At 40.9% G+C, this 27,407-nt stretch overlaps 1 protein-coding gene across 1 annotated transcript; it reads right to left on the reverse strand.

Annotated features, from left to right (window-relative positions):
* Positions 1–756: 756 nt before the first annotated feature.
* Rpf1 (ribosome production factor 1 homolog) lies at positions 757–14,910 on the reverse strand. The gene is made up of 9 exons (XM_051165649.1): positions 14,669–14,910; positions 12,982–13,038; positions 11,192–11,272; positions 7,484–7,579; positions 6,579–6,732; positions 2,586–2,668; positions 1,850–2,031; positions 1,605–1,731; positions 757–1,098 (listed from the first exon to the last, which is right to left on the reverse strand). The coding sequence occupies exons 1-9, from the start codon at positions 14,894–14,896 to the stop codon at positions 1,057–1,059; spliced, it is 1,050 nt and encodes a 349-aa protein (XP_051021606.1). The 5' UTR covers positions 14,897–14,910; the 3' UTR covers positions 757–1,056.
* Between the last annotated feature and the right edge of the window lie 12,497 nt (positions 14,911–27,407).

Here is a 27,407-nt window from a genome sequence, read left to right on the forward strand (position 1 = left end):
CAGAGAAACCCTGTCTTGAAAAACCAAAAAAAAAAAAAAAGATAATCTTTTTAACACTAACTCTTAAAATTCAGTGCCTTAAATTGCCAAAGCTTCAAGGAACATGCAGAACACTTGCAAATCTTTAAAGATTGGAAGACTAGTTGGGTGCAGTGGCACACACCTTTAATCCCAGCACTCACGAGGCAGGCGGATCACTGTTGAGTTCAAGGCCAGCCTGGTCTACAAAGTGAGTCCAGGCTAGCCAGGGATATACAGATAAACCCTGTCTTAAAAACAACAAAGATGGGAAGACTTCCAGTTTCTATCCTGTTACTTACAGGAATTGCTCTAAAATAGCCCAATACTGGCAAGGAGATAGAGTAGTGGGTAAGACCACCTATGCAGAGGCTGGGCATGCTGTGCACACCTATAACCCCAGCACCTGGGAGGACCACTTTGCTGGCCACCAGCGTGGGTTAAAATGATGAGCTCCATGAAAGACCCTGATTACTAAATAAGGCAGAAAGGGACACAGGGCACTTGACATTGTCCTCTGGGTTCACACTGGCAACAAACGATTCCAGACAAAACCTATGTAGTGTAGTCAGCTGTGCCTAGAAGGTGAAGTGAGTTCCCTAAGAAGAGCTGAGAACTTGAGACAAAGCCTGCATGAAGTATGGCAGTGCAGGGCAATTAGGTAGAAAGGAGCAAGTAAACAGGAACGATCAATTAATGTCAGTGACTGTAACCTTGATCCAAATCCTGGTAACCTGGCCTCCAAGACCGCTGTATTACATCATGCTTAAACATAGTATTTTTTCTAACCTACAAGTTCTTTGAAAGTTAGTTTAAATCCTCATTCCAGTGAAATCACAACTAATCCGAAATGACAGCAACCAAAATTACACTGATTTATATTTACTATATGGGGTAGAAATTCACAGCACTTGGCGATTTGTTGAAATACAAGATTTACAAAACAAAAAAATCCCATTTTGAAAAGGGTGTTTTGTTAAATTACGAAGTTTTCAAATCAGGCTTGTCCAGTAAAATTCAGTACTACTCCCTAGTACTTTATAAATGGAATTTTCTTCGACTTGTGTCCATTTCCCGTGGCTGAAAATTAAAGGGGAGAAAAGACAATGAAGACAGTAAAGACTGGCTTTCCTGGATGCTCATGAGTGACGGTGCTGATTGGACAGTCAGTCTCATGTCTAATGTAAATGTGCTGGGGGTCTGCTCACGCCTGCATGTAGAGTTAAAGTAAGAATAGGAAGGATGGACTGCTGCTGACTAGGGAGAAGGGTGTCTCCAGACATTCTTGCTTAAGATGCTTTCCTAATGTCAGATGGTGCTGTTGTCAAACACTGCGGCAGCAGCACGAGCAGGCCTCCAGAAGCTAATCAGTACAGTGGGTCTGGGCCTAGAGTTTTCCATTCACAGGCTGATATTAGTGGTCCTGATTAAACACCACTGTTCTTTGGGCTACTTGAGCAAATCCAGGTTAGTTGGCAGGCCAAGATACCATATCACATTGGTACTTTCTAGCTCATAGAATAAATCACACATTTTACTGTGTAAGTAAAGACTGTTAAAATGGGCTTTGTAAACTAATCACATACCTTATGGACCCATTCATACTCTCCGTATTTAGAATCAAAGGTTCCCTTCTGAAGAGATCGTAATTTTAAGGTAAAACGTGGTCCAAGTTCCTGAATTCCCACTTTCTTTTCACTCTTGAATATGTATCTTCAGAGACAAAAGTTAAACAGCACTTGGGTTCATTCCATTTTCGATGGCAAAGCTTAAAGAACTTGTTATACAGAATACAGGTTCCTAGTGAATATACTACATGACTGCCCCTCACCTGTGAAACCTGAAGAAGATGTAATCCCGCTGATTGTGGAACGTGGCAACTTGCCGTCCAATGAACTGAGGATTATGAGGAAAGAGAGAAGCAAACATACGGCCAATAGAATGACCTAGCCGTGTTGTAAAGTTATTCAGAATTATCTCGGGTACATGTTCTGTGGGGTCTTTGCCTCGTCTCTGAAAGAATTAAAATATACAATACCAAGATAATTAGAAAAATCATACAATATATTTTGGGTTCAGAAGTTAGATACCTACTTATCATCTACTGTCTATCCATCCATCTCTGTCTGACTGTCCGTCCGTCCATCCATCCATCCACCCATCTATCTGCCTGAACAGGGTTCCACATAGCTCAGACTGGCTTGCAATTTCTTCTTTCAGGCTTCCCTAAAACTCAGTGAGCCTGCTTCAGCCCCCATGTTCTGGGACTACAGTTAGAGACTCACCAATCCTGGCTTTAAAAAAACTTTTTAAAATGACAAATATGTAACAGGTGGCTTATCAAAACCACAAAGATATATTTAATTTTTAATATGCATTGAACACACCCCAAAGTAAATACATTTCATGGTAATGAGGACTACTGCTATTCTAAGAATTCTTTATGGTCTCACAAAATATCTCAGTAGACAACCCGTCATCAGAAGACTGATTAACTAAAATCAAATAGATCTTTAAGAATCTGATAACCTGAGATCAATGTCGATTAAGGAATGTATAAGGCTCACCTTAATTTCTTTACGAAGACGAACACTACTCATTTTAAAGTGAGCAGTTGGACCATTTGGCAGGTGACTCAAAATAAGTCCATCTGTTCATAAAGTTAAGAAACACTGCACTGGAACTTAAGTCCTAATTAGATTGAATAAACAAGTTGCTTTCTGTACATTTGAGGGCACCTAAAAGTTATAAATTTGTGGATGGATGTATTTGTTCTTCGGGGTTATGCAACTTTTCCTTCCAAACCAAAGTCAAACCACATCTAATCTTTCAAGGAAATATGTACTAATCTAGAATAGTCTTGCTTTTTTGTTTTTACAATTAAATAGCATCACTCTTAACAGGACATCCTGGGCTTTCAAAGTGAAAGAACAAAACAAAACCTACCCAATGGCCACTACTCAAGAAGGAAAATGGATGGGATTCAAAATGCAACTAATATGTATGTTTACCTCCACCTGTATGCTTTGTAAGACGTAGTATCATCCAACAGAACCACAAATTCCTGTTAAGCTACTGTTGTTTAAGAGAGAAGCTCTCAGGATTAATGAGGAATTAAGATCAAGAATCCACTAGCATATAATCATAATCCAGAATGAACAGGATTATGCTAGATGCTATAAACTACAAATTAAATACACAAGACCTATCAGCAAGGACAGCGGCCAAAAAGCCTCAGTCCTAGCTGCAATAAAGTGACATTCACAGTCTTGTGGCACAACGTACTATAATGTCTTTACTTTCCCATGAGTAAGTTATGGCTGGTGCCCAGTTACATCATAAGCAAGCAGAACTGAAGACAGTGGCTGACAAGGGCTTTCAGTTAGGGAGAGGGGGGTGATGACACTGATGACCCAGAGCAGTCCAGCTACCTAGAGACTGAATCAAGAGGATCAAGGCCTGTGCCTGGGCACCTTCAACCCAATTTCAAAATTAAAAGGTACTTAAAAGGATGCAGCCTGGATTTTGAATTTTTGGCTGTTGTCTTTACTGACTAAAGCAGTGGCTCGCAATCTTCCTAATGCTGTGACCCTTTAATATAGTTCCTCATGTCGAGGTGACTCCCCACCATGAAGTTACTTTCATTGTTACTTCACAACTGTAATTGTGCTGTTATGAACCGTAATGTAAACACCTGTTTCCCGATGGTCTTGGGCAACCCCTGTGAACAGTGCATTCAACCCCCAAGGCCCTGAAGGCAGGAGGAGGAGCTACAGTAGACCCCTTAAAAAACCATCTCCCTTAAGTATGTGGCCTTAGTTCTTATCTACTGCCTTCAAGACAACCTTGGAATGCAGTGGTCTCCATAGGCTCATACATTTGAATGTTTAGTTTGCAGTTGGTGGACTGTTTAGGAAGGATTTGGAGGTGTGGCCTTGAAGGACGGAAGCCCACTAGGGTGGGCTTTGAGGTTTCAAAAGGCCTCACCAGATAGCCCCCACCCCATCTCTCTCTCTCCTCACTGCCCTCTCTCCCTGCTGTCTCCAATTTGTGGATAAGATGTAAGCTGTCAGCTGACACTCTAGTGCCATGGCCTGCCTGCCAGCTGCCATGTTTCCTGCAGTGACAGTCACGGGCCCACTCTCTGTAAGCTTTCTAATTGAATGCTTTCTTTTAAGTTGGTCAGGGTGTCCTGGTATACTAATAGAAAATTAAGACTATGCCCTAATCAAAACCATTTCACACCTATGTGCACACAACATAAGATTTACAAAACAATACAGCCACCATTAGTTCTCAACTTGTCACTCATCCACCTGGTGTTACTGTTCTCACTTAACATTTCCACCAATACAACAATGTCTCCTGGCTTTTTTGGTTGACATTTTCTACCTGAACCATTAAAGTAAGGTTACAGCTGGCAGTCTCTACTTCCGAGTACACTTTCTCAAACAGATGGGAATCAAGCCTGGATTTGGCCCTTGGTTCTCTAAGTAATTAGCTATATAGGATTTAAGCTGGGTGCCCCATATTTCTAATGACAAATGGAAAACTACATACCACAGTTTCAATAGCAGTAGCTAATTTCCTACCATTTGGTTATTGTTGACTCATGTTCAGAATAAAGACATTAGTCTGACACAGTAATGGAGGTGCAAACTATTGTTTCTTATACCCAGTTTTCCCAAATGCTTCCAGACCTGAAGGCCCTCAGACAGTCTTATATACTACATATAATAAAGCTATCTTTGCCCCAGTTATCTCAAACCCTTGCAGTATTTTACTTCTCCATTGAGGACTGCTTCCAATCCCACCTTTTCATGTAGTCAGAACTAACTTATCATAGTGCTCACCACTTAAATAGCAGTTTTGAGTCATGAAAATGCCACCCCCCAACTTCTGTTAACCCCAGTACTGGAAGTGGTTTTGTTGTTCTATGTGGTTTTAAACAGGTATTAGTGTCTACTAAACAAGCTAACAGCAAACACTGAGCTCTTCTAGTTACAGGCTCACAACAGGTTCAACTTCATCAAGTACAGCCAAGTAATTCTCTTCCTTACTGCATGGACATTCTCAAAACCAGGAAAATTAAGAAGACCAATAGATCTAAAATACTTTACTCCAGTCTCTGTAAAAGCTTGAATTCTATCTAGAAAATTCCTACTAAATCATGGCTTGTGTCAAAAGCAAAGTACAGATTCCGAATTCACAGGTTCCCAAATAAATTGTTTACTTTTTGGGTGGGTGGGTGGGGTTTTACATAAATTGTATTGTTAAACTAACAAAAATCATTGCAAACAGCGTGCCTGTTTCAGTAATAAAGAGGCTGAAAGCTGCTCCCACAGTGTGATCATTTGGTAAAACAGAATGATAAATGCTTAGGATAAAAAGACTTGTCTTGACAACACAGGCTTTCCAAAAGCTAGAAATGATGTCATCTGTGTGCTTATAGGAAATATTAAAGAGAAAACACTGTTAAATTGGGGAATGCTTGTTTCTTACAGCAGTATTGGCAGCTTTATGACGATGACAACTTAAAATCATCAAAACAGACTTTGCCATTTGGGAAAGCAGTTATAAAGGCAGCAATCACTTTAAAAATAGTTCTTTTCTGGAATAATGAGGCATACAAAAAATTATAATAATCTAGTTAAACCATATTATAACCTAGTCAACAAATGCCACATTAAAAAGCTAGTTTTTATTTATTTTGGTTTCTGAAAAACTAATACAGTTACGTTATATTAAAAACAATGAAAACTGTAAAAATGGATTAAAAAATAGTGTATTAAAACAAGTGTTCACTGATAGAAAAAGAATGTCTTGTCCTCTGGCAGAACAGAACGTCGTCCTATTGCTGTTTTTTATAAATTGTTTACTAATCTGACCCACCCAGTTGGCCATCTCCTAGATACTGAAACTAGGTGCCATTCAAGAAATAACAGCAACTACAGGAAGATATCCACATGTATTTCATATCCTCTCATCTCAACAGAAAAGCCTGGGGGTCAATGACATTGACCTCAGATGTGAGATTCAGAAAAAGTTTCACTGTTACCAGCACCCAAACTCCACCCATCACATAATCAGGCGTGATTCCTATCTCAGAACAAGGCAGTGACACTCTCCCTGATAGCCTGAGGCGAGGTATGTGGTGTCAGCTGGCCAGCGCTCTCACAGTTCCTCCTGAACACATGACTCTTCCTCTGCCTCAATCATCATCCCCCCCCCACCCCAGGCCTGGCTCAGGCTTCCCTCTGAGTTCCGCCCCCAATGTGTCCCTGCAACAGTGTTCTGTTAGCTGATGGGTCACTATGGCAAGTTGACTGGTAGCTATAGCTGCATCCTTTACTAAGCATTACAGCAATGTTTTACCTGTAACACTTGTCTGATAAAATTTTTCAGGTAAAAAAATCTTACAGGATCTTGGACAGAGATACAATGTTATGGAAAACCATCCATTCTCAAAGTGATAGGAAGCCTTTGCCTATTTTTTCAAATATGTTTTAAAACAGGTAAGGAAAGTAGAAATTTTCTTTAAAAACAAGTCCAAAGGATACTTGGTGTTTTACGATCTTCATTAATAACAATCAGGTCTGTGAAATCTCTTGCAATGCACTGTGGGATAATTTTTTTCAGAGCCAGTCCTCGTCTGTAATAAACATGTGAATCTGGTATGACAGTTGAAAGCTGTTCACAAAGTCGTACTGTTCTCTGTAAGAAGATAAGAAAAATTACCCAAAATAACAAGAATAAGGACAGATTTGTAAGGACAGGAATAATGACTTTCTAAGATAATGTTACCAAAAGTGAGCAAGACTGGGGAAGAATAAAAGCAAAGCGACGTCTCATGTGCCAAAGGCCAGTCATCCTGAGGCAAGCTTTCCAACCACACCTGGAGACATTTGTGGCTTGGGACAGCTTGGGAGGTTGCTGCTGGCTTATAGTGAACAGAGGCTGAGGATGTTGCTGACCATGCCTTAAGGACAGGACAGCACTTCAGAACAAGCAGTTAGCCAGCAATGATGTTATGGTTGCAAAACTATCCTGAACAATTGTGCTCAGTGACCCTACATCATCTCCAGTTATTTCTGCTTGCCTTAATCACTGTCACTATCAAAGGCAATGAACAATTTTGTTGTTTTAAATATAAGAATTCATGGACGAGCCAGGCGGTGGTGGCACATGCCTTTAGTCCCAGTACTCGGGAGGCAGAGGCACATGGATCTCTGCGAGTTTGAGGCCAGCCTGGTCTACAAAGTGGGTCCAGGAAAGTCAAAGCTACACAGAGAAACCCTGTCTTGAAAAACAAAACAAGACCAAAACAAAAAAACAAAACAAAAACAAACAAACAAACAAACAAACAAAACAACAACAAAAACAAAAAACAAAAAAACAACCAACCAAAGAAGCAAAAACCCAAAAAACAAAAGAATTCAGGGATGACAGCAATCAGTGCGTTTACCCCGTGAGGTCGATCCGATGTTGTGATGAGAATCTTAGGAGATGTCTGTCTGTTGAAGTAAGACGCAAACTCGTCTGTGGCTTCATCATAAGCCACCTGAGAAGAGAGGAGAGATCATTTTCCATTAAACAAACAGTTCACTGAGCCTGAACTTTAAAGCGTTGCTTGACTGCCAGTTAGCTGACAGGCGCAGGAGGAGCTCACATGAGGAGGCCAATTCCCCTTCTGCACAAAACAAGTATACACTGGGTAGGTATCAAGAATAATTTCAGGGCACAAACTAAGATGCGTGTGTTCTTGCCAAATGCCTACTGCAGGCAAGAGTACCAGTCCTGACTAACGCTACTCCGGGTCTCATCATGCTGGCAGGAGCAGCAGTCGCAGCTTCTAGGATGGGAACAGCAGTCTGGAGCAGAAGAGGACAAGAATCCAAATTGGTGAGATGAAGGTGAAAACACAGGTTTGCCAAACCAGGGTTGCAAACCTAGTTTAGGGTAGGAATGGGGTGGCCGATGCAAAGGGGGTGCTCTGAAGTACAAGCTATAGGCAAACGTGAGATGCGTCCCCACTAACCCACAGGGGCTGAGGGAGACCTGAGAACCCACGACTGTGCAGGCAGGGAGACGAGGACGGGTGGAACTCTGAAGCCGTTCCTCAACACACACACAGCTCAGAGGGAGAAACGTCCGAGGGACTCCCGGTACTCTACAGACCTGACACAGGCTATCATAAAACCAGGGCCAGTCAGTAGCAAGGCAGGGTAAAGACAACACAACAGGAACTGAGCAGACATCGAGCCATCCAGAAGAGAATGACCTCACACTGTGAAGTCCAGGTAAGCCACAGAGACAAAACTAAACTACAGCTCAGCGCAGTGGCTCATGCCTGTATCCCAGGGAGGCTGAGGCAGGGGACAGCCATGAGCTTGAAACTACAGGAGATCCTGTCAAATAAGTAAATAAACAAAAAGATCCAAAACAAATTAATTAAATAACTTACAGTCTATAGCTACAACACTGTATTGTCTAAAATGTCTAAGTTTCAGCCAAACGTTGGTAAATAGAAAACAAAGTATGACATATAATCGAGGCGAAACAGCAGATAACGGAGTGGGCTGCCACGGGACCTGAAAGGCAACGGACGCCAACATGATCCAGTGTGGAGAGCAGAGAAAGCTGTCCTAGAAACGCAGCAAAGAAGGGACACTGCGGCTTAGTGTCCAACATTTTGACAGTGTGTGAAGGGAGTCTCTTAAGGACAAAAGAGGAAGGTAGAAAAAGGATTTAAAAATTAAGGCTAACAAGACAAACTTGATGAAAGCCCCAACACCAACCTCAGAAGCTCAGCAAGTCCCCAGAGGGACAGGAAAGACAAGCCTAATTACCACGGTAAAGTCAGGCTGCTCCGATCACAAGCCAGCTTAAAGAGACGACACAGAGGAGTAGAATAATAATGATTAACATGCTGCAAAATATGCTCTGAATATGTACTGCAAGGAAAAACCTTACACTCTCCAGTTATCAACCCTGAGGTAATCAGCAGCTGTTAGATCTGCAATGAACAAGAGGGAAACCCTGCAAACTGAAAGGCAATGACACAAGATGGTAAGACGGGCCCAGAGGACCTAAGAAACAGGTGCTAACACGGGAAAGCTGTGTATACAGGAAAGACTGAACTCTATGGCCAGACTCTCCACTTTCTTTGTACAGCATAAGATGAAGTCAAGTAGTAACTGCGACACTAGGTCATACACAGACAACAAGCGGACTACAACCAATGCGCACACAAGGTTGTACCACGTCTCCATGGTTAGCGGGGTTATGTTCCTTCACAGCGCACACGATGACTAAAGATGCATGTGGCATTTTGCTTGTTTCCTTCCAGTGCTGAGCTCTAAGCTCCAAGCTTATAATTCTAGAGGCAACTACTACAAGACTACCATGGTCTGAAAATCAAGAGGAATTTAAACCGCATACTAAAAAATTAACATTCGAAACATAGCTACAGAAGAACAGAGAGAAATGCAGAGAGGTGGGAAAAAGGCAGATGATGTAAAAAAAAAATCTAGCTTCTCAGGCTTGTCAAAAAAGCAAGATCTAACCATAGGCTCTTGACAAGTGATACATATTACATTCAAGTCCGCAAATAACCTCAAAGCAAAGCACGGAAAGGCATACTGTGGAGAGTCCCTGAGAGCGTTTAAGGGTTCCATGTGTATAACACAGACAAGAAGGTACTGCTCAGTACAAAGGGATATTTTCTATGGGGTCAAGGATCAGTACACCAAGAAAATGTAATTAATACTTATAGACAAGTAACTACACAGAACACTGTAACTGTAAATGCATACAGCTAACAAAAGAACTAAAACTGGGAAGTGAAGACGCAAAGTAATGAAAGAAGCAGACAGTGAGAGGTATGGTATTCGTGTTCTTACACAAACTTCAGTGGAAGAGATGGATGACAAACTAGCCTGATAAAACAGCCAAGTCTGATAAAACCCAATGAAAAGAAGATGTTAGAATCAACAAATGGGTTTTCTTAGAATAGACTACGGGTCCAGCTCTTCCCAATGCGTAATGAGTTTTATTTGCCTAATGAAGTTTTGATTTTTTAAAAAAGAACACCTATTAGGAGTCATAAGGAGACATTACTATAGCTTCACCCTGAGTTCAAATATCTATCAGTTCTAAGCCAGTATTAACAATCCAAAACAACGGCTGCTAGAACACAATAACCAGACAGGTGTACCCAGGAACCAAGATGCTTAGGTTTTTATTTTGTTTTTTAAAATTAATTTATTTTATTTGCATTGATGTTTTGCCTACATGTATGCAGTGTGTCAGTTGTGAGCTGCTATGTGGGTGCTGGGAATTGAACTCAAGACCTCTGGAAGAACATCCAGTGCTATTAACTGCTGAGCCATCTCTCCAGCCCCAAGATACTTATAGTTTTAACATTAGAAAAGCCATAGATGCATAAAGGTAACAGGTGGAACAAACACGGAGTATCTCAATACTTTCAGAAAAAGAATTCTTTACTCAGCAAGATGAAACAGAGTAAGTGGGATGTCTTTAGACCACAAGGAAGACCTACCCGGATGACATAAGCACCAGAGACGGTGTCAGCCATACTCTGCAAGTCAGGAAGAAGGCAAGGACACCCCACTGCCTTTTCTAGTTACTTAACATTACACTGCAAGTTCCAGGAAGCCCAAAAGTTAAAACACAAAGCAAGAGATAAGTCTGTCACTGGAGAAATAATCATTTACAAATTTAAAACGAAGCCATTATTCAGATAAATTATCAGAAGCCAGTTTAGGTAAGCTATGGCTGGAGAACCGCTACCCCAAAAATCAACGGTGCCTTTACAAAAGAAAGCAAGCTTCAGAGGTGCATGTGCCTGAAAGAAAAGCCACAGCACAGGAGTAACTCTAACAAGTCTTACGTGTAAAACCAGTATGGAAAAGATTCGAAATTTACTAAACTATATCTTCAGTATTTAAGAAAGATCTAAATGACGTAATATATGCAGGGCCCCAGACTGGCATTATCTGGTGACATTTCAAATGTTCCAGGAGGGAGGAAGCCAGTGAGAGGAAACAGGAACAAGGCGGTGGGGAGAAGGGCGCATCGGCTCTTACAACCACCATGATGTTCAACAGCAGCACGCCAAGGGTGGCCACTCAGATCTCATTTCTGACATTACCTCTTCATCGTTGGGGTCTACTGTGGTTTCATCATAGACGCGCTGATTGTCGATGGTCTTGGGTACTGGCTTTGGGGGAGCCTAAGTAAGATGGAAAGCACCAGTGTTAGAAATACTTCATATTTACCACTTTACATTACTGATGGGAAGCAAAAGTTCAAATAACCTCAAAATGACCTGTCCTTCTTTCAAACCACAACTACTGTTACATAAATCCTAGAGACAAAATGGAGCAATACACTATCTCCTAAAAATCTAAAGAACCCCCCCCCCCCCAGTCTTCTCTTCCTCTCTTGCTGACTCTATCTCTCTTTGTCTCTCTTTCTCTCTGGGGTGCTCCCTGCTCCCCCCCCCCCCCATACTCCTATAATAAACCTCTGCGTATCATTAAAAAAACGAAACAAAACAAAAATAAACTAAAGAAACATATACATGGTAAATACAGAATGAAACAACTTAAAAGTAAGTATAAATAGCAGAAATCATAAAAATTATCCATTTCTAAAATAATAGCTAACAGTAAAAAGGAAATGAACAGAAGAAAAATCACTACGGTGCAAACCCAAGTGTCTGTTTCTATACTTCCGGAAATCTATTCAGAAATGTAACAAAAGTCTACCCACTGACCTAGTAATTCTGTTCGGGGTAATTTATGGTCTGTGGGGGTGGTCATCAGAATGGAAACAAACATCAATATAGTAAATGTCCTACAGCAGGGCATTGCTAGCACACTGTAAATCACATGACTAGGTACTGCAGAGTTATCACGCAGCTTAGCTCAAGAAACGGGATCAACAAGGCGTACAGCAGAACTACGAAAACACATGGATGCTATGCAGTGACATGAAGGAAATATGAGCGGATACCCTATTAGGATGCTGGGTGTGTGCTGAAGGTTTGCAACTTTGGGAGTTGGCTCTGTCCTTTCACCTCGTGGGTTCCGGGGACTAAATTCAGTTTGCCAAGTGCTTTTACCTTACTGAGCTGCCTTGCTGGTAATCTTTCAAGATAATTCTAGGAAATCGCCTTTCAGTCCAAAAGCTGACTTCTGCTGTGGTTAGGCTGGGTGTTCAAAGCAGGTGAAAACCTATTGAGTGATGCCCCAACCCGGGGCCAGTGATAAAGTTAACGGTTGACTAGCAAATAGATTTGCTGCAATGACATGATTATAGGAGTCTCAGAGAGACTAATGTTACACGATATATTATAATTCTGAAGGTCAAAATAATCTAATATTGATGATTTTACAGGACTTAGACTGATACTATTTAGACAATGCAGGAAAAAGTATTATGTTTCCTTTGTGTACAGTTTGAATATTTTTGCCTTCTCAGGAATCCTTATTCTCACTTGATACTTGTATCAGATAAAAATAGAAGAACCATGTGCTTTAAATTTTTTTTACAAAAGAAAAGATTTAGCTGTGCAGCAATGCAGGAATATTTAGCTCTTTTAGCTTTAAGTCACAAGAGCTAAACCCTCAAGCCTAAGGGAGGAGCCGGCCATCTCAAAGGCAAGGAGAGCGTTCCCTGCCTCCTGAGCACCAACAGCACTACTGTGTTTACTGTTTGTGCACACTGTACTAAGTAAGGTATAGTACAGGAGAAATGTAAACTGCATGTGAGAAACAGAGACTAAGCAATGCGCTTCCACCATATTTGCTAAATTGAGTAAACAGTAGAAAGGGATTTGTTACATTATTTTTATACATCTGAAACATTTTACAAGAAACCAACATAGTATCAGGAAACACTCAATGAGACAAATCACATGGCTAAAACCTTACTTACCTTATCACCAAGAGCCTCTCTTTCTTTTTTAAGTTTCTTCTTAGCCGCCAACTTTTCCTAACGAGATTTAAAAAACAACAACATTGAGAAACTAGCAGCTATTTCACAAACTCATACTGAGAAGTCATCATAATGTTTTGTTTTGTGACAGGGTCTCTCTGTGTAGCCTTGGCTGTCCTGGACTTGCTTTGTAGACCAGGCTGGCCTGGAACTCACAGTGCTCTCCCTGCCTCTGCCTAAGTGCTGGGATTTAAGGCGTGTGCCACCACGCCCGGCTTCATGACACCTGGCTTTAAAGAAAACACACAGCCTTTTACAGGTCTGGCTTGCTTCTGGCTGACTATCCTCCAGCCTTAGCTTCTTAGTGTTTAGAATAGAGGTGTATACTACCATCCCAACCAGACATAGATTTTTTCTTTTGGGGGGTTCGGTGGTGGGGGTAAGGGGGGGACACTTGCATTACAACTTACTAACTTCTTCCATGCAAGAATATTTAGAGGTAGGTATATTGTGACTTTTGTTTGTTTTTGTTTTTTGAGACAGGATTTCTCCTTGTAGCCTTGGTTGTCCTGGACTCACTTTGTAGACCAGGCTGGCCTCAAACTCACAGCGATCAGCCTGCCTGAGTGCTGGGACTAAAGGCGAGCTCCGCCATGCCTGGCTTAGATTTTTCTTTAATAGCTAAATTAGTGAACCACAAACGGCAGGCTGATAAGACAGATGTATTTAACACAGAACTTGCTTTTGTCAAATCAACATAAATCTGAACATTTGAACTTTCAGTAGCTTTAATTTTTGCTATAATACCTCTAATTAATAAAACATATTAACAGGTGTCCCCCCCCCCCCGCTCCGGGGGATACATCCTAAGCAGCAGGGTTATAATGATTAATTCTCCTAGAAAACACTAATAATAAACAGAAATTGGAGATGAGTTTTCAGGACGTTTCCAATAAGATAATCAATCCACTAGTTATTCTTATATTTTATAACCAAAGCAAGCTTTTAGATCAATAGGCAGCCGCAAACATGGTTAGTTCTCATTTGGTATACACGGTATCCCCTGACTTCCAGACAAAATGTCTGACAAACTCCATCAGTCCAAAACTCTTCTAGGACACTCCTCCCTCATACCTGAAAACCAAAGTAGGTAACAAGTCCATCATATGAACTCCAGTAGGGGCCTAGCACTTACAAAAAAGATCCAGTCAAGCCCTCCAGTAATAGAAACGCAAATGAAAATTAAAAGAACATCATGTGTTAGTTTCTAGGTGTGCAGTAATAAGGATTTTTTTTCCCCCAAATTGAAATGTAGACACAAATGAGCCTTATGGTCTTGGGCAAGCCTTTCAAGTGTGTCTAGGTTTTTTCTGTTTACAAGCGCAAAGCCGCAGAGAGCAAACGTGGTTATTACAGACATTTCACAGTACTATCTTCAGCCACCGCTTCTCAAAGAGTCAGAGAAGCCGAGTTTGGGATCTGGAATTTACACTTGGACATTAACCAACGCTGGGCAAGCCCAGCGCGGAGCCCTCCGCCTTCGGAGGCGAGAGGGTGGGTCGTTTTCTCTAGGGCCGTCCGCTTCCCGAAGGGGTGCGACACAAGGAGTAAGCAAGGACCGGACCCCCGCGCCAAGCTCATCCCGCGACAGGACACCGCGCGCGCGCGCCCCCAGCCCCGCCCGCACCTTTCGCTGCTGCTGTTTCCACCGCGTGAACATCAAGTGGCGTCGCTGTTTGTTCTTAATCTCCGAGATACTGAAGCCCGGAGGGAAGGCAGGCGCTTTCGGGGGCTGCACCCCGCTCTCCGCCGCCCCATCGCTCGCGACCGCAGCCTCTTGAGGTTCTTCAGCGGCGGCTTTCCTCTTCAAGCCTCGTTTGCCGCCACCGGTACTTTTCTCCCTGGCGTCCGCCATGTTGTTGGATCTGTACGGAAACGGAAGTGCTTCCTGCCTTTGACCCGGGTCACAAGCTTTTACTTCCGGGGGCACGAAAGTCTTGAGCAAGTGTGTTGCTTTATGATTTAGATCTTTAAGAAAGTGCCAAAATTCAGGCTTCGCCCCCAATAATACGAACAGCGAAGAGTTCTGAGTGTTAATTCTTGTGTTTAGTTAAAATTTGCTGTAATGAAACATAAAATGGTTCACAAATAAGTTGTGTGGTGAGCTTTAAAAGTAGTTGTTGACATTAGAAAAAAATGAAGGAGATAAAAGATGAAAAGAGAGAAAAGGAGCATCACAGCTTCAAATGGCTCTCAGACTCTGTTTCTGCCATTGATCTGAGACTTTAAGACTTTAAGAAAGTAAGAAAGTAAAGGTGCTTAAGTATTTACTAATCCGATGACAAAGAGCCTTTAATCCGAGAAGCTGAAAATGTGGAAGAGTTACCCAGGCAATGGAAAAGGCTAGGTCCAAGGCGCCTCAGCAGCAGCAAACTACTCCATTACTCAAACACCACAGCTACCAGAAGTCAGACTAAGAATTAGGAGAGAAGAGGGGGCTTTAAGTGAACAAATTCTGTGAGGGTTTGTAAAAATTCTGTGTTTTGTGTAAGATGCAGATCTCTTGACGTATTTGTATGGGGGGTAGGGAGGGGTGATCTGGCATTTTGTTTTATTTTTGAGGTGCTAAAGCCCAAACTCAGGGCCTTGTGGATGCTAAGTGATCTTCACAAAGCTGGATTTATATCCTCCTTGACTTATACCCCAAACTCAGCACTCATAATAATTGTATAAGAAGAAACTGAGGGGAAGTGGGTGGAATGAAAAATGATACTGAACTGAACTAAGGTAGTGTTGTTCACACGACAATACAGCTCTCATTTCAAAGAGAAAAAGAGTTTATTCTAGAGCCAAATATGATTGGCTGTGGCCTGGAAACATAGGCTTTGGTTTCTCCAAATACCATTTTCCCACATGGAAACAAGTTCCTAAAGCTTTTTGCTTTTTTTTTTTTTTTTTTTTTTAATATTAACAAAACAAAAGTCATAAGACACTTTCCATGCATTGATGGAGACACTAAGTAGGCAGTTGCATCACAGTGAGAAATCTTAACTACAGATCTTTAGTTACCAAGGAGCCAAACCCAATCCTATGGGTTACTGGTTTAGCTGTTGTTAAGTTGTAATGGAACATAATCCATGTTTGTGGCAATACTGGTGTAAACCCAGTGATAAAATTACAACATTATAATTATGACAATAGTTATTACTTAATGATGCTAACAAGTTCTGTGTTACTGGTAGATGTGATGGTGCTGGTATATGTATTTGCTGTCCTACACTTTTAGCCTTTAGAGTATATTCCCATTTCTGGTTTTGTTTCTGTAAAATAGTGTGCCATGTCACACCTGTAACAGCTCATATATATTTCATGTTGTGTTATATCTCATGACTAAATCAATGGACCATGCCAAATGATTGTCATATGCCATCATCACCATTTATGTAAGTACACATACACACTTTGTTGTTTGCACAGTGATAAAATTGTCTAGTAAAAACATTTCACAGAATATATCTCCTTTACTAAATAATCCATGATAGTTGGAAATCCATTGTTAAGAATGTATTTTCTGTAACATTTAACCCATGCATTGTGATCAGATCAGCCAGGCAAGAGACATAATTACTTTAAGTATAAGACAATAAAACATAATCTTTAGATCTATTCTCAGGAGTTTTGTCTTAGAATACTCTTAAAAGATATTGACAACCTCCCAAAGTTTTTGTTTTTGTGGTTATAGCGGCCAAAATAAGCAAAAATGTAAATTAGGGCTTGTAAAAGTATCTTTTATTTGCCTCTGTCTGCTAACCTAGACCTAGTCCTGGAAGCTTCTAGCCTCTGTACTATCTAATCTAGGCCTAGTGTCAAAATCCAGCTTTGAAGGGGCCAGGGGAGAAACTGAGGCAGGTAGATGTAGAGTAGGGGTCAATCACACAATGACTGACTTCTCTTTCTCATGTTCTATACCTAAATTCAGACACCTTTTAAATTTGGAGACTGCAAGCAGGGAAGAGGGACGAGTGACAAGGGTTCCTTCCCTAGTGACTCAGGATCAGCTGCACTGAAACTGAGAGAAACACTTACTGACTACTTTTTTTTCTGCAGTCAGAGCTGTGAGAAAAGGCTTGTAGCTGAAAATCCAAGTGGTAGCAGGGTTTTAATGAGGCCCTGTGATCTAGGGATCAGCTGGAGAGTGAAATGGCCTCTTTTGGATGTCTCGGTAGGCTAAAGTTTGCCTGTTTATCTGAGGGGGCTGATGTGGGTCCCTGAGTCTGGTAAATTGTGAATCTACATGGGAATAAGAAGTGTGTGTGTGTGTGTGTGTGTGTGAGAGAGAGAGAGAGAGAGAGAGAGAGAGACAGACAGACAGACAGACAGACAGACAGACAGAGACACAGAGACAGACAGAGAGACACACACACATACACACACACAGAGACAGAGAGAGGGAGACAGACAGACACACACACACACAGACACACACACACATGAGAGAGAGAGAGAGAGAGAGAGAGAGAGAGAGAGAGAGAGAGAGAGAGAGCGCACTCACACATACACAAACACTCAAGAGAGAGAACAGATGAGGCAAATGGCCCCAAGAAGCTTTCCTGTCCTGGTTGCACGTCTCATACCCTGAGCAAAAGCTCTCTATGTGAGAGAAAGAATTACCTCAGAGTCAAAAGGATTTATCACAGAGACAGACAAAACCGCCACAGTGGGAGGGATATTAGTGATGACATGTTTTGGTACTAAGCCAAGCAGTTCTTTATCTAGTCTTACATTCCAAGATACAAAGCATTTTATGTCATAAACTGACAAGGTATAAGGAATTACAGTGAAACAGTTTGTATTTTTTGACATTGAGGTTTGTAAGACATTTCTTGGTAGTCCCATTATTTTCTGAGTTCATGGGAAGTTCAAACCATCTTGCCTATATTTATGATGCGTAGCAGGATTTGTGGTGCCATCTCTAGAGTGACAGCTTATCTGAAACCACAAATCTGTCTCAAGCCTGTCTCTTAGTGAGATGTGCATACTTGGCAGCTGGAGGTCCACAAAGGTATTTATTGTAGCTATACACTTTCTATCATCTATCTAACTTCTAAAATTGTTTGAATCAAATCAGGGAAACTATAAAATCATTACTAGGAATTATGAAGTCATCAATTCATCTAAACAGCAGTGCGTCTTCATAAAGATCCTATAGGTTTGTTCTATCAAAGTGGGTATATACCCAGAAAGTGAGGGTTCACATCATGCCAGGTTTTTGAGAGATGTAGCAGCAGAGAAAATAAGGGGTGTCAGAGACTGGAAGCAATTCTAGAGTACATCACACTGAACTTCCTCAATGGCTCTTGACAGTCTAGAATGCTTTTAGCCTCTGATACTTACTGCTGAATAAGCCCACCATTTCTAGTTCTTTCTGAATTCTGGCTTGCTAATTCAACTCAGCTGTTCTGGATCAAAATCCTCTCCAAGCTTATTCATACATTCTGGCTTCTCTCATATTCTGACTGAACTGCTCTGTTTGACCTCGCACTAACATTGGTAGTATGTTCTAATCTTCTGGCTCCTTCTCATTCTCTGGCTCATTCTATCTTTACTTGTGTCAAGCTTGTTCTTTCTCTGCAACCTCTCTCTGTATTACTGCCTCCTCCTTCTCTCTTCCCATCTCTCTTTGCTGCTGCTGCTGCTGCTGTTGCTGCTGCTGCTCTGTCTCTCTCTCTCTCTTCTTTTCCTTTTTAATTTTATCACTGTATAGCCTGATCCAAGTCACCTCCCTCCTCTCCTCCTCTATTCTCCCCCCATACCCCTGTGAACCTTAGCTCTACCTATCTCATCTCTGCTCTACAAGGTGTATGCATTCATTGGGCAATCAGGGATAATTTGGAAGGGAAGGTTACACAGAATCATTTTGGTGTATGTGAGAGTTTGCTCCTAAAACAGAATTGGAGGGGGGGCGGGAAGCAATTAATTAAATACAAAGCAGCAGACCTTGCTGGAACACATATACACAATGTGAAGATCAAGGAGTCAAAGTTAATGAAGCCAAAATTACTGTGAATTTAATCTCTTCATCCTATTTTTAATTGCTAATTCTTTAAAGCAAATTTTACTACTTCTATGAGAGTTTCAGACAACCTGGTTTGATCACATATTCATTCCTTTCAACTTTCCCAGGCCCACCTCCCTTTTTTATCCACCTATCATTTTACCAAACTTTTAAAGCTATGTTTTGAAAAGTCACTACTTCATTTCCATTTATCCATCTCCCTCCTTCAACTCTTCGCATTTCCCCTAATTCCCTCTCAAATTCATAACATCTTCTTTAATTATTACACACACACACACACACACACACACACACACAGAGCTGTGATTGTAACCTGATTAAACTCTATAGGCCCTCCGTTGAGAACTACTTTAGTCCCTGGCATAACTGTAGCTCCTCTGCCAACACCACCTATCTATTGCTCTTAGCACATCAGAAGCCGTTTTGCCTCCAAGTCTCCATCTTGATCATAAGGTGAAATTGAGTTCAGGTTCATAGACTCTACGTGCCTGGGAGCTTGAACAGCCTTTTACTTACAATTCAATACTTGTTGAGCATTCTGCTTGAATTAATGATTTATGTTCTATTTAAACAAAACCACAATACCCTGCTATGCTCCTTTCTCCCAGAACAGTGGGGAACTGAATAGTGCCAAGCCAATATCTTAGCCAATCAGCTTTAAGTGCTTTGTCTAGTCACCTGGGTACATTATGCTCTGAACAGAGTCAACCCTTCTTATCAAAATGATGTACTGCTGCTGTTTCCCTGGCCCCCACTTCCCACCTCATAAGTTACCTGGTTACAGTTTTTCTTATAAAAAGCCTGTCTTAGAAACAGACTGGTGTTGCTTCTAACTAACATCTTTTTCTTTCCTGATGCATTAAATGAAAAGTTTTCTCACAGCTTCTATTATTATCCTTCAGGCAATCAATAAACATCTGCATATTTTTCTGAAAATTCTTTTTCATTCCCTACTGTAAAAGGATGAATTAGAGATAAAGTTTTGCAATCTTTTACCTCTTACACTAAAACAGGAATGATAAAGAATACTGGAATGTTTCCTTGGTTTCACAAAACATTAAGAGAAAGTTAAGCTTCATTTTGGGAGGAAAATAAAATGAAGTCTTTTTTGTAATTACCATCACAAATTGTAGAGGAATTTTAATTTAGAACATGGTTGCTCGGGCAAGAGATCACATCCAAAGACCTTCTAGGTCTGTGTGGCAAGAAGAGTTGAGTTCAAGCCAGCCTGATATTGTTGCAGGATATTTAATCCTGTTGTGATCCCTGAGATTGTGAACTGTAAAAACCTGTCTTTTGTTTAGTGTGGTTGAGCCCTGGCATACACCTTTAACCCAAGAGCTATCTTATCTGTACACAGGATTTAGTAAAATTAAGCCCAGATGACAGGGATTAAAAAGAAGGAGGGATTTTGAGTTGAGGGGTGTTTAAGACAGTGTGTAAAAGTAAAAGGAGATCTTGGGCTTTTAGCTTTTAGCTATTTACCTCTTGAGATCCTTGTCCTTTGGCTTTTGGGGCTTTTTGAGCTTTGAGCTAGCAAGCCTTTGGCCTTGGAGTTTGGTGTTTTTCTTTTGTTTTGGATTTTGTGTGTGTGTGTGTGTTTTCCTTTTTTTTTTTTTTTTTTTTTTTTCTTTTTCTTTTTCCTCTTGGGCTGTCAGCTGAGCTAGTGAACCTTTTGGGCCTTTTCCATTGGGATGATAGCTGACTAGGAAGGTCAGCTGGGTGCTTTTCTCTGCCTCTCTGAGCTAGCAGGTTTTCACCCAAGTATCTGGATCCTAAGTTTTTATTGGTAAAATAGAACTTTTAGGATTTTCATTTAAAACAACATGGTATAGAGCAAGTTTTGGGTAAAGAAAAGCTTAGGTCCAGGTGGCACACACCTTTATTCCGAAACAATGAAAGTAAAGTTAGTTTCCAGAAGGAAGCACCCATGTTTGAAAGTGATATCTAATTGAATGGCAAAAAAAGAAAGTGACGAATAGGAGATCTGACAGAACAGGATATGCCCATCTCTCACAAGAAGAGAGAGGAAAGAGAAGCTATTTAATGAGCAATGCAGAGAGAGGAGGCAGTTTTACCGGGACAGTAATAAAGACATGAGTTGCAGTGATAGAACTCAGGTGAAGACTGAACAAGCTAGAGTATGAGAGAGGAGCCAGAAGATTAGAAAAGATTGCTGGAGTTAGTTTGAGGCCAAGCAGATCAATTCAGAGGCCAAGAGAGAAGCCAGATTGAGTAAGTCAGCTGGGAGAGGAGTTTGAACCAGAACAACTGAATTGAACCAGCTAGCCCAGAGCTCAGTAAGAACAAGAAAGTGCAACCTTATTAAACAGTAAATCTCAGAGGCAAAAAACATTCTAGGTCTAGGTTAGAAGCTTCTAGGACTAGGCCTAGGTAGAATCTGATACAACAATTGAAGTAGGCGAGTAAACTTTTTTTTTTTTTTTTTTTTTTTTTTTACAGCGAACAGCTAAGGGGGCCTTTGGGAGAGAACAGTAAAGTGATGGAGGATCAGCCTAGGGAAGTGACTGTCTATAGCTAGACAGGCAAGCTCCAAGAGGATGTGCCTCTCTCGGCCTCCCAGTAAAAGGGTTATAGATGCACGCTGGCATGAATGGCTTTTGCATGATTACCAGACACTGAACTCAGATCTCCATGCTTGCATGACAAGCACCTCCCAACTAAACCACCTCCCCAGCCCCTTCCCCATTAATTTATTAGAGGTCTAGCTTAAGTCTCAAAATTGAACTAGATTTATTTATTTCTTATGTGGGCTGCTTTGTTTGTTTGTTTGTTTGTTTGTTTTGAAGGGCATGGCTGAGATGGAGTCTCATGGAGCCCCAAGCTGGCCTTAGGACAACTAAGGACGATCTTAACCTCATGATCTCTTTGCTTCTATCTCCCAAAGGCTAGGATGCCAGGCCTGTACCTAGCTATGATTAGTCCTTTTCTTTTTTTTTTTTTTTTCTGGGGGGCAGGTTTCACTTTTCTTTTTTTGTTTATTAAAGTTTATTATTCAGATTACATCCTGATTGTTATCCCCTCACTTTTATCTTCCCCTTCCCCCTCTGTCTTCCACACTATACACCTCCCCATAGACCTCTGACAGAAGGGGACCTCCTCCCCCACCATATGGATCACAGCCTATCAAATCTCACCTGGGTAGCCTGCTTCCCCTTCCTCTGAGTGCCACCAGGCCTCCCCACCAAGGGGAAGTGGTCAAGTAAGGGGCACCAGAGTTCATGTCAGAGACAGTCCCTGCTCTTCCCACAACTTTGGAGAATGCTCTATTCATTGGCAAGATCTGAATAGGGGGTCTGGGATAACTGTATGCATCGTCCTTGGTTGGTACAGCTGTTTGTGCAGGGCCCCTTGGGTCCAGATCTATCAATCTTGATAGTCTTCTCGTGGGTTCCGGGACCCTCTGGGTTCTTCTATCTCCCCATTCTCCCATACCACTCTCACCTGGAGTCCCAGTAGTGAGTCCCAGAATCTGTCCCAATCCCCTGCTGAGTGAAGAAGCTCAGAAGACATCCATGTTGGGCTAGTATCCAGTAATAAGTAAGTATATACCATGTGTATCTTTCTGGGTGTGGGTTAACTCACTCAGGATGATCATTTCTAGTTCCATCCATTTGCCTGCAAATTTCAAAATTTCCTTGTTTTTAATAGCTGAGTAGTATTCCATAGTGTAAATATACCACAGTTCTTTATCCATCCTTTGATGGTTTCCAGATTCTGGCTATTACTAATAAGGCTGCTATGAATATAGTTGAGCAAATGTCCTTTTTGTGTGGTGGAGCATGTTTCGGGTATATTCCAAGGAGTGGAATAGCCGAGTCCTGAGGTAGCCCTATTCTCAATTTTCTGAGAAAGTGCCAGATTGATTTCCAAAGTGGTTGTACAAGTTTGCACTCCCACTAGCAATGAAGGACTGTCCCCTTTCTCCACATCCTTGCCAGCATGTGGTGTCACTTGACTTCCTCATCTTAGTCATTCTGATGGGTGTAAGATGGAATCTCAGAGTCATTTTGATTTGCATTTCTCTGATGGCTAAGAACGTTGAGCATTTCTTTAAGTTTTTCTCAGCCATTTGATATTCCTCTGTTAAGAATTCTCTGTTTAGTTCTGAACCCCATTTCTTTTTTTCTTTTTTTTGGGGGGGGATATTTGATTTTTTTCTCTTTTTTTTAAATTAATTTATTCTTGTTACATCTCAATGTTTATCCCATCCCTTGTATCCTTCCATTTCTCCCTCCCCCCCCCCATTTTCCCATTATTGCCCTCCCCTATGACTGTTCCTGAGGGGGATTACCTCCCCCTGTATATTCTCATAGGGTATCAAGTCTCTTCTTGGCAACCTGTTGTCCGTCCTCTGAGTGCCACCAGGTCTCCCCCTCCAGGGGACATGGTCAAATGTGAGGCACCAGAGTACGTGAGAAAGTCATATCACACTCTCCACTCAACTGTGGAGAATATTCTGACCATTGGCTAGATCTGGGTAGGGGTTTAAAGTTTACCGCCTGTATTGTCCTTGGCTGATGCCTTAGTTTGAGCGGGACCCCTGGGCCCAAATCTGCCTATCATATTGCTGAACCCCATTTCTTAATTGGGTTATTTTGTTGGTGGTGTTTTATTTCTTGAGTTCTTTATATATTTTGGATATTAGCCCTTTGTCAGATGTAGGATTGGTGAGGATCTTTTCCCAGTCTGTAGGCTGTCGCTTTGTTCTGTTGACAGAGTCCTCTGCCTTACAGAAGCTTCTTAGCCTCGTGAAGACTCTGATGATATCAAAAGATGGAAAGATCTCCATTGTTCATGGATTGGGAGAATTAACATTGTAAAAATGGCCATCTTACCAAAAGCAGTTTACAGATTCAGTGCAATCCCTATCAAAATACCTATACAATTTTTAAAGACCTTGAAAGATCAATTTTCAACTTCATATGGAAAAAAAACCCTAGAATATCTAAGACAATCCTGTACAATAAAAGATCCTCCAGAGGAATAGCCATGCCTGATCTCAAGCTGTACTATAGAGCAACAGTAATTGAAATAGCATGGTACTGGCATAGCAATAGGATGGTTGATCAAAGACCCAGAAGTAAATCCACCTGTGGGCACTTGGTTTCTTACAAAGAAGCCAGTTCTATACAATGGAAAAAGGATAGCATCTTCACCAAATGGTGCTGGTCTACCTGCATGTCTACATGTAGAAGGGTGCAAGTAGATCCATATTCATCACCATGCACAAAACTCCAGTCCAAGTGGATTAAAGACCTTAACATAAAACCAGATACACTAATCTGTTAGAAGAAAAAGTGGGGCAGAGCCTTGAACTCATTGGCATAGGAGACAACTTCTTGAACAGAACACCAACAGCTATGATTAGTCTTAAATACTATTTTGTTGTAAACAAAAACAAAAAAAACACAATGTTTTATTTATTTTTAAGTGAGAGCAGATGATAAAAATATTGCTTGGTTTCATTCCTAACTTCATCCTTGCACAGAATTGGAATGAGAATTAGCAAATCCCTTATCTGACTAGTAAGCAACATATAAACCTAAGAACCTATGACTATGTCTGCACATTCCTCTAGGCCTGTTACCTACAAAGATGAACTCAGTGGCATGAACAGTCAGCAGAGCACTTGGGTACTCTGCAAAGTATAGGTGCCTGGGCCACGCTGAGCCCCAGGGAGAGACACACGCGCACTTTAACAGGCCCTCCAGGAGATTTTGATGTGTATGCTTATTGGAAAACTGATAGCGTCCATCTGTTTTTATCTTATGATGCCCTCACACAGGTCACTAAGGGTTCTGTTCCTCTGTATCCAAATCAGCCATCTACTGTGTCTTTCTTCATGTACAAAAAATCTAGATGACTAAGTCAGACCTCTTATAGCAACATATTATTATGTATCTGCTGTAAAAATAATTTGCTGTTATGGTAAAATTGGATATAATCAGCCCCTTTAGGTAAATAAAAGAGAGATTGCTGACTGGCTGCAGAATCAGGCTTGCTTAGTTTGGCTAGCAGCCTGACAGTGTGGTGTGTCCAGACGACTCTTGGACACTTGACTCAATTATTTCTGGTCACATTCATGTCTTGTGTCGATTAGCTTCATTGTTCAGAAACCCATGCTGTTTGAATCTCAAGATTGAATATTCAAGTCTCTCCCTTCCGGAATTGAGTCTTGGAACTGAAACAAAACAAAACAAACAAAACCCCCCAAATATTAGTGGAAAAGAGATGGAATGTGAGTAGAGTCCAAACTGTATTGCACTGTAACGCACCAGTGTTGGCTGTTGATTCTGAAGATTACTATGGTGACGTAAGATGTTAACGTGGGGATGTGGACACATGAACTAGCTGCATTGTTTTTTAACTTCTCTGTAAACTTGAAATTACTCCAAAATAAAAGATTTATTTGTGATCCTTACTAAGAGTTCCTTACTGTCCATGCAAAAGACTTTGTAGAATTGCTTTGCACCAAGCCAGCCTGCCTGTTCATAGACCAATAGTTTAACTTGTTTTGACGGTATGCTTGCAATATTACTCACAGCTTTAAAGCACATTTCCTAAATATACAGAGCAAATCATTCAAACATGGGAGAGGCCCTCCTAATTCTCCATTCCTTGAACTTTTATATGCAGTTTCTACCTGAGTACTTTGCACTTGGTGGCATATTTTAATAGTGATTTTAATAATAATCCTTAAATCATTTCATGGGTGACTGTTCCCACCCACCCCACCCTCCTCCAGAACACTTAATGCGATATGCTGCAGGAAGTAGGCACACAGTAAGCTGAGATCTCTGACTAACTGACTGACTCAATGTGTTACTTGTAGTTATATTTTAAATTTTAAGCAGGGCAGTCCTAGGAACTCTTAGGGCACAGCTTAAAAATCAGCTATTCAATTTGGGTGTGCAGAAATTGTCGGGCATGAATAGACTTCATCAAAACTTGTCAAGATGCAGGAGTTCTCAATAGAAACCGGAATATAAAAAATTCAAGTCACCAATATGAGAAACACAAGATGGAAGGTGAACAGTTTGTGGTGAAGTTCACATTTCTAGCATAAATTTCAGTAGAACACGGTTACTCATCTTACTTCTTTTTTTTTCTTCTTTTTTTAGGTAATCAAAAGTCACAAATATTATCTTGCTGTAACTGCTGCCGTAGCTGGAAATGTCTGAACAAAGGCTGTGTTAGGAAGAGCTGCTTCTCCTTCTGATCGTCTCAGCATTATCTATGCAAATGACATACACAGCTATTTAAAGGAACCAAGAGCTAACATCTAACGCTAGAAATTGTCAAAGTGCTTCCACCGTTTCATCTGAACTCTTATAAAATTCTTATAAGGCAGGTTTAAGGAAGAAAGTGCTTTCATTTTTCCAGTGGGAAAAATCCAGAAGATATGGAAATATGCCCAGATTAAACTGTAAACCATGACCTTACAACATAATCTCTTTTAACTACCATAAGCATAATCTTGGGTCCATTTTGCTTATGGGAAATGACTGGATGGACACAGTCCCACACATTTGCAAGGGGCTTATTTTCTTGACTCTCAAATCTGTTCTTAATATTCCCAGGAGGCAGGGCTGTGGAGTCTGCAGCATGGAATGGAAGGCCATATCTGCTTTGATTAAGCTATTTCAACCCATGTCTTCTATTGCATAGATAGTATAATTTGATACAGTTTTCATAAAATTAAGAAAATATGTATTTTGTATGATTTCTCATTTCTATAATTAAACCTTGGAGACTTATTTTAGATATTCTCAATTATAGCAAAGTAGAATATAGTTTTCTCTATCATCTCATGAGATGAAGTAGTATATTAAAATTTATTGGCTAGGAGCCAGGAGACTTGCGTATTTTCCTCCAGGTTAAGCTTCTTTTGGGGAAATCAAATAACTTTCAAACACTTGAATCTGATTCGACAAGCAAGCCACTCAGAGATGGATGTAAAATACTGAGTAATAAGCACAGGTTTACCATCTGAATTGTGTGAAAATTATCTTCTAGCCGTCACTAAAACAAAGCAACCTAGCATTTTTAACATCTTGCTAAAGTACATGAAATAGATGTATTTCATACTTTACTTCAAATATTTAACGTGAATGAAAAGTTCTTTCTTCATTGTGAAGTTAACATCTGTTGTAGACAGGTCACAAGACTTGTTCTGGCTTAGGGGATGGAGTGTGGCCTGTTTTCTCAGGCTCACTACAGCATGCTAGGTGGGCACCGCAGCGTTGACCTGCAGCTATTACCACCACCCTAAATATAAAATTCTGCTTAGCGAGTAGCATTTTTTTCCATCCATGTAAACTATAGA

This window comes from Acomys russatus, chromosome 23, assembly GCF_903995435.1.
Source record: "Acomys russatus chromosome 23, mAcoRus1.1, whole genome shotgun sequence".
NCBI lineage: Eukaryota > Metazoa > Chordata > Mammalia > Rodentia > Muridae > Acomys > Acomys russatus.

What these genes read in the sequence shown, in the direction of transcription:
- Rpf1 (XM_051165649.1), bottom strand. Translation starts at nt 14,896, where the DNA reads ATGGCGGACGCCAGGGAGAAAAGTACCGGTGGCGGCAAACGAGGCTTG. An exon ending in TAGACCCCAACGATGAAGAG is followed by an intron (nt 7,580 to 11,191) that starts GTAATGTCAGAA and finishes CTCTCTTCTCAG; the next exon opens with GTGGCTTATGATGAAGCCAC. An exon ending in TGAAGATCGTAAAACACCAA is followed by an intron (nt 2,669 to 6,578) that starts GTATCCTTTGGA and finishes CTTTATGAACAG; the next exon opens with ATGGACTTATTTTGAGTCAC.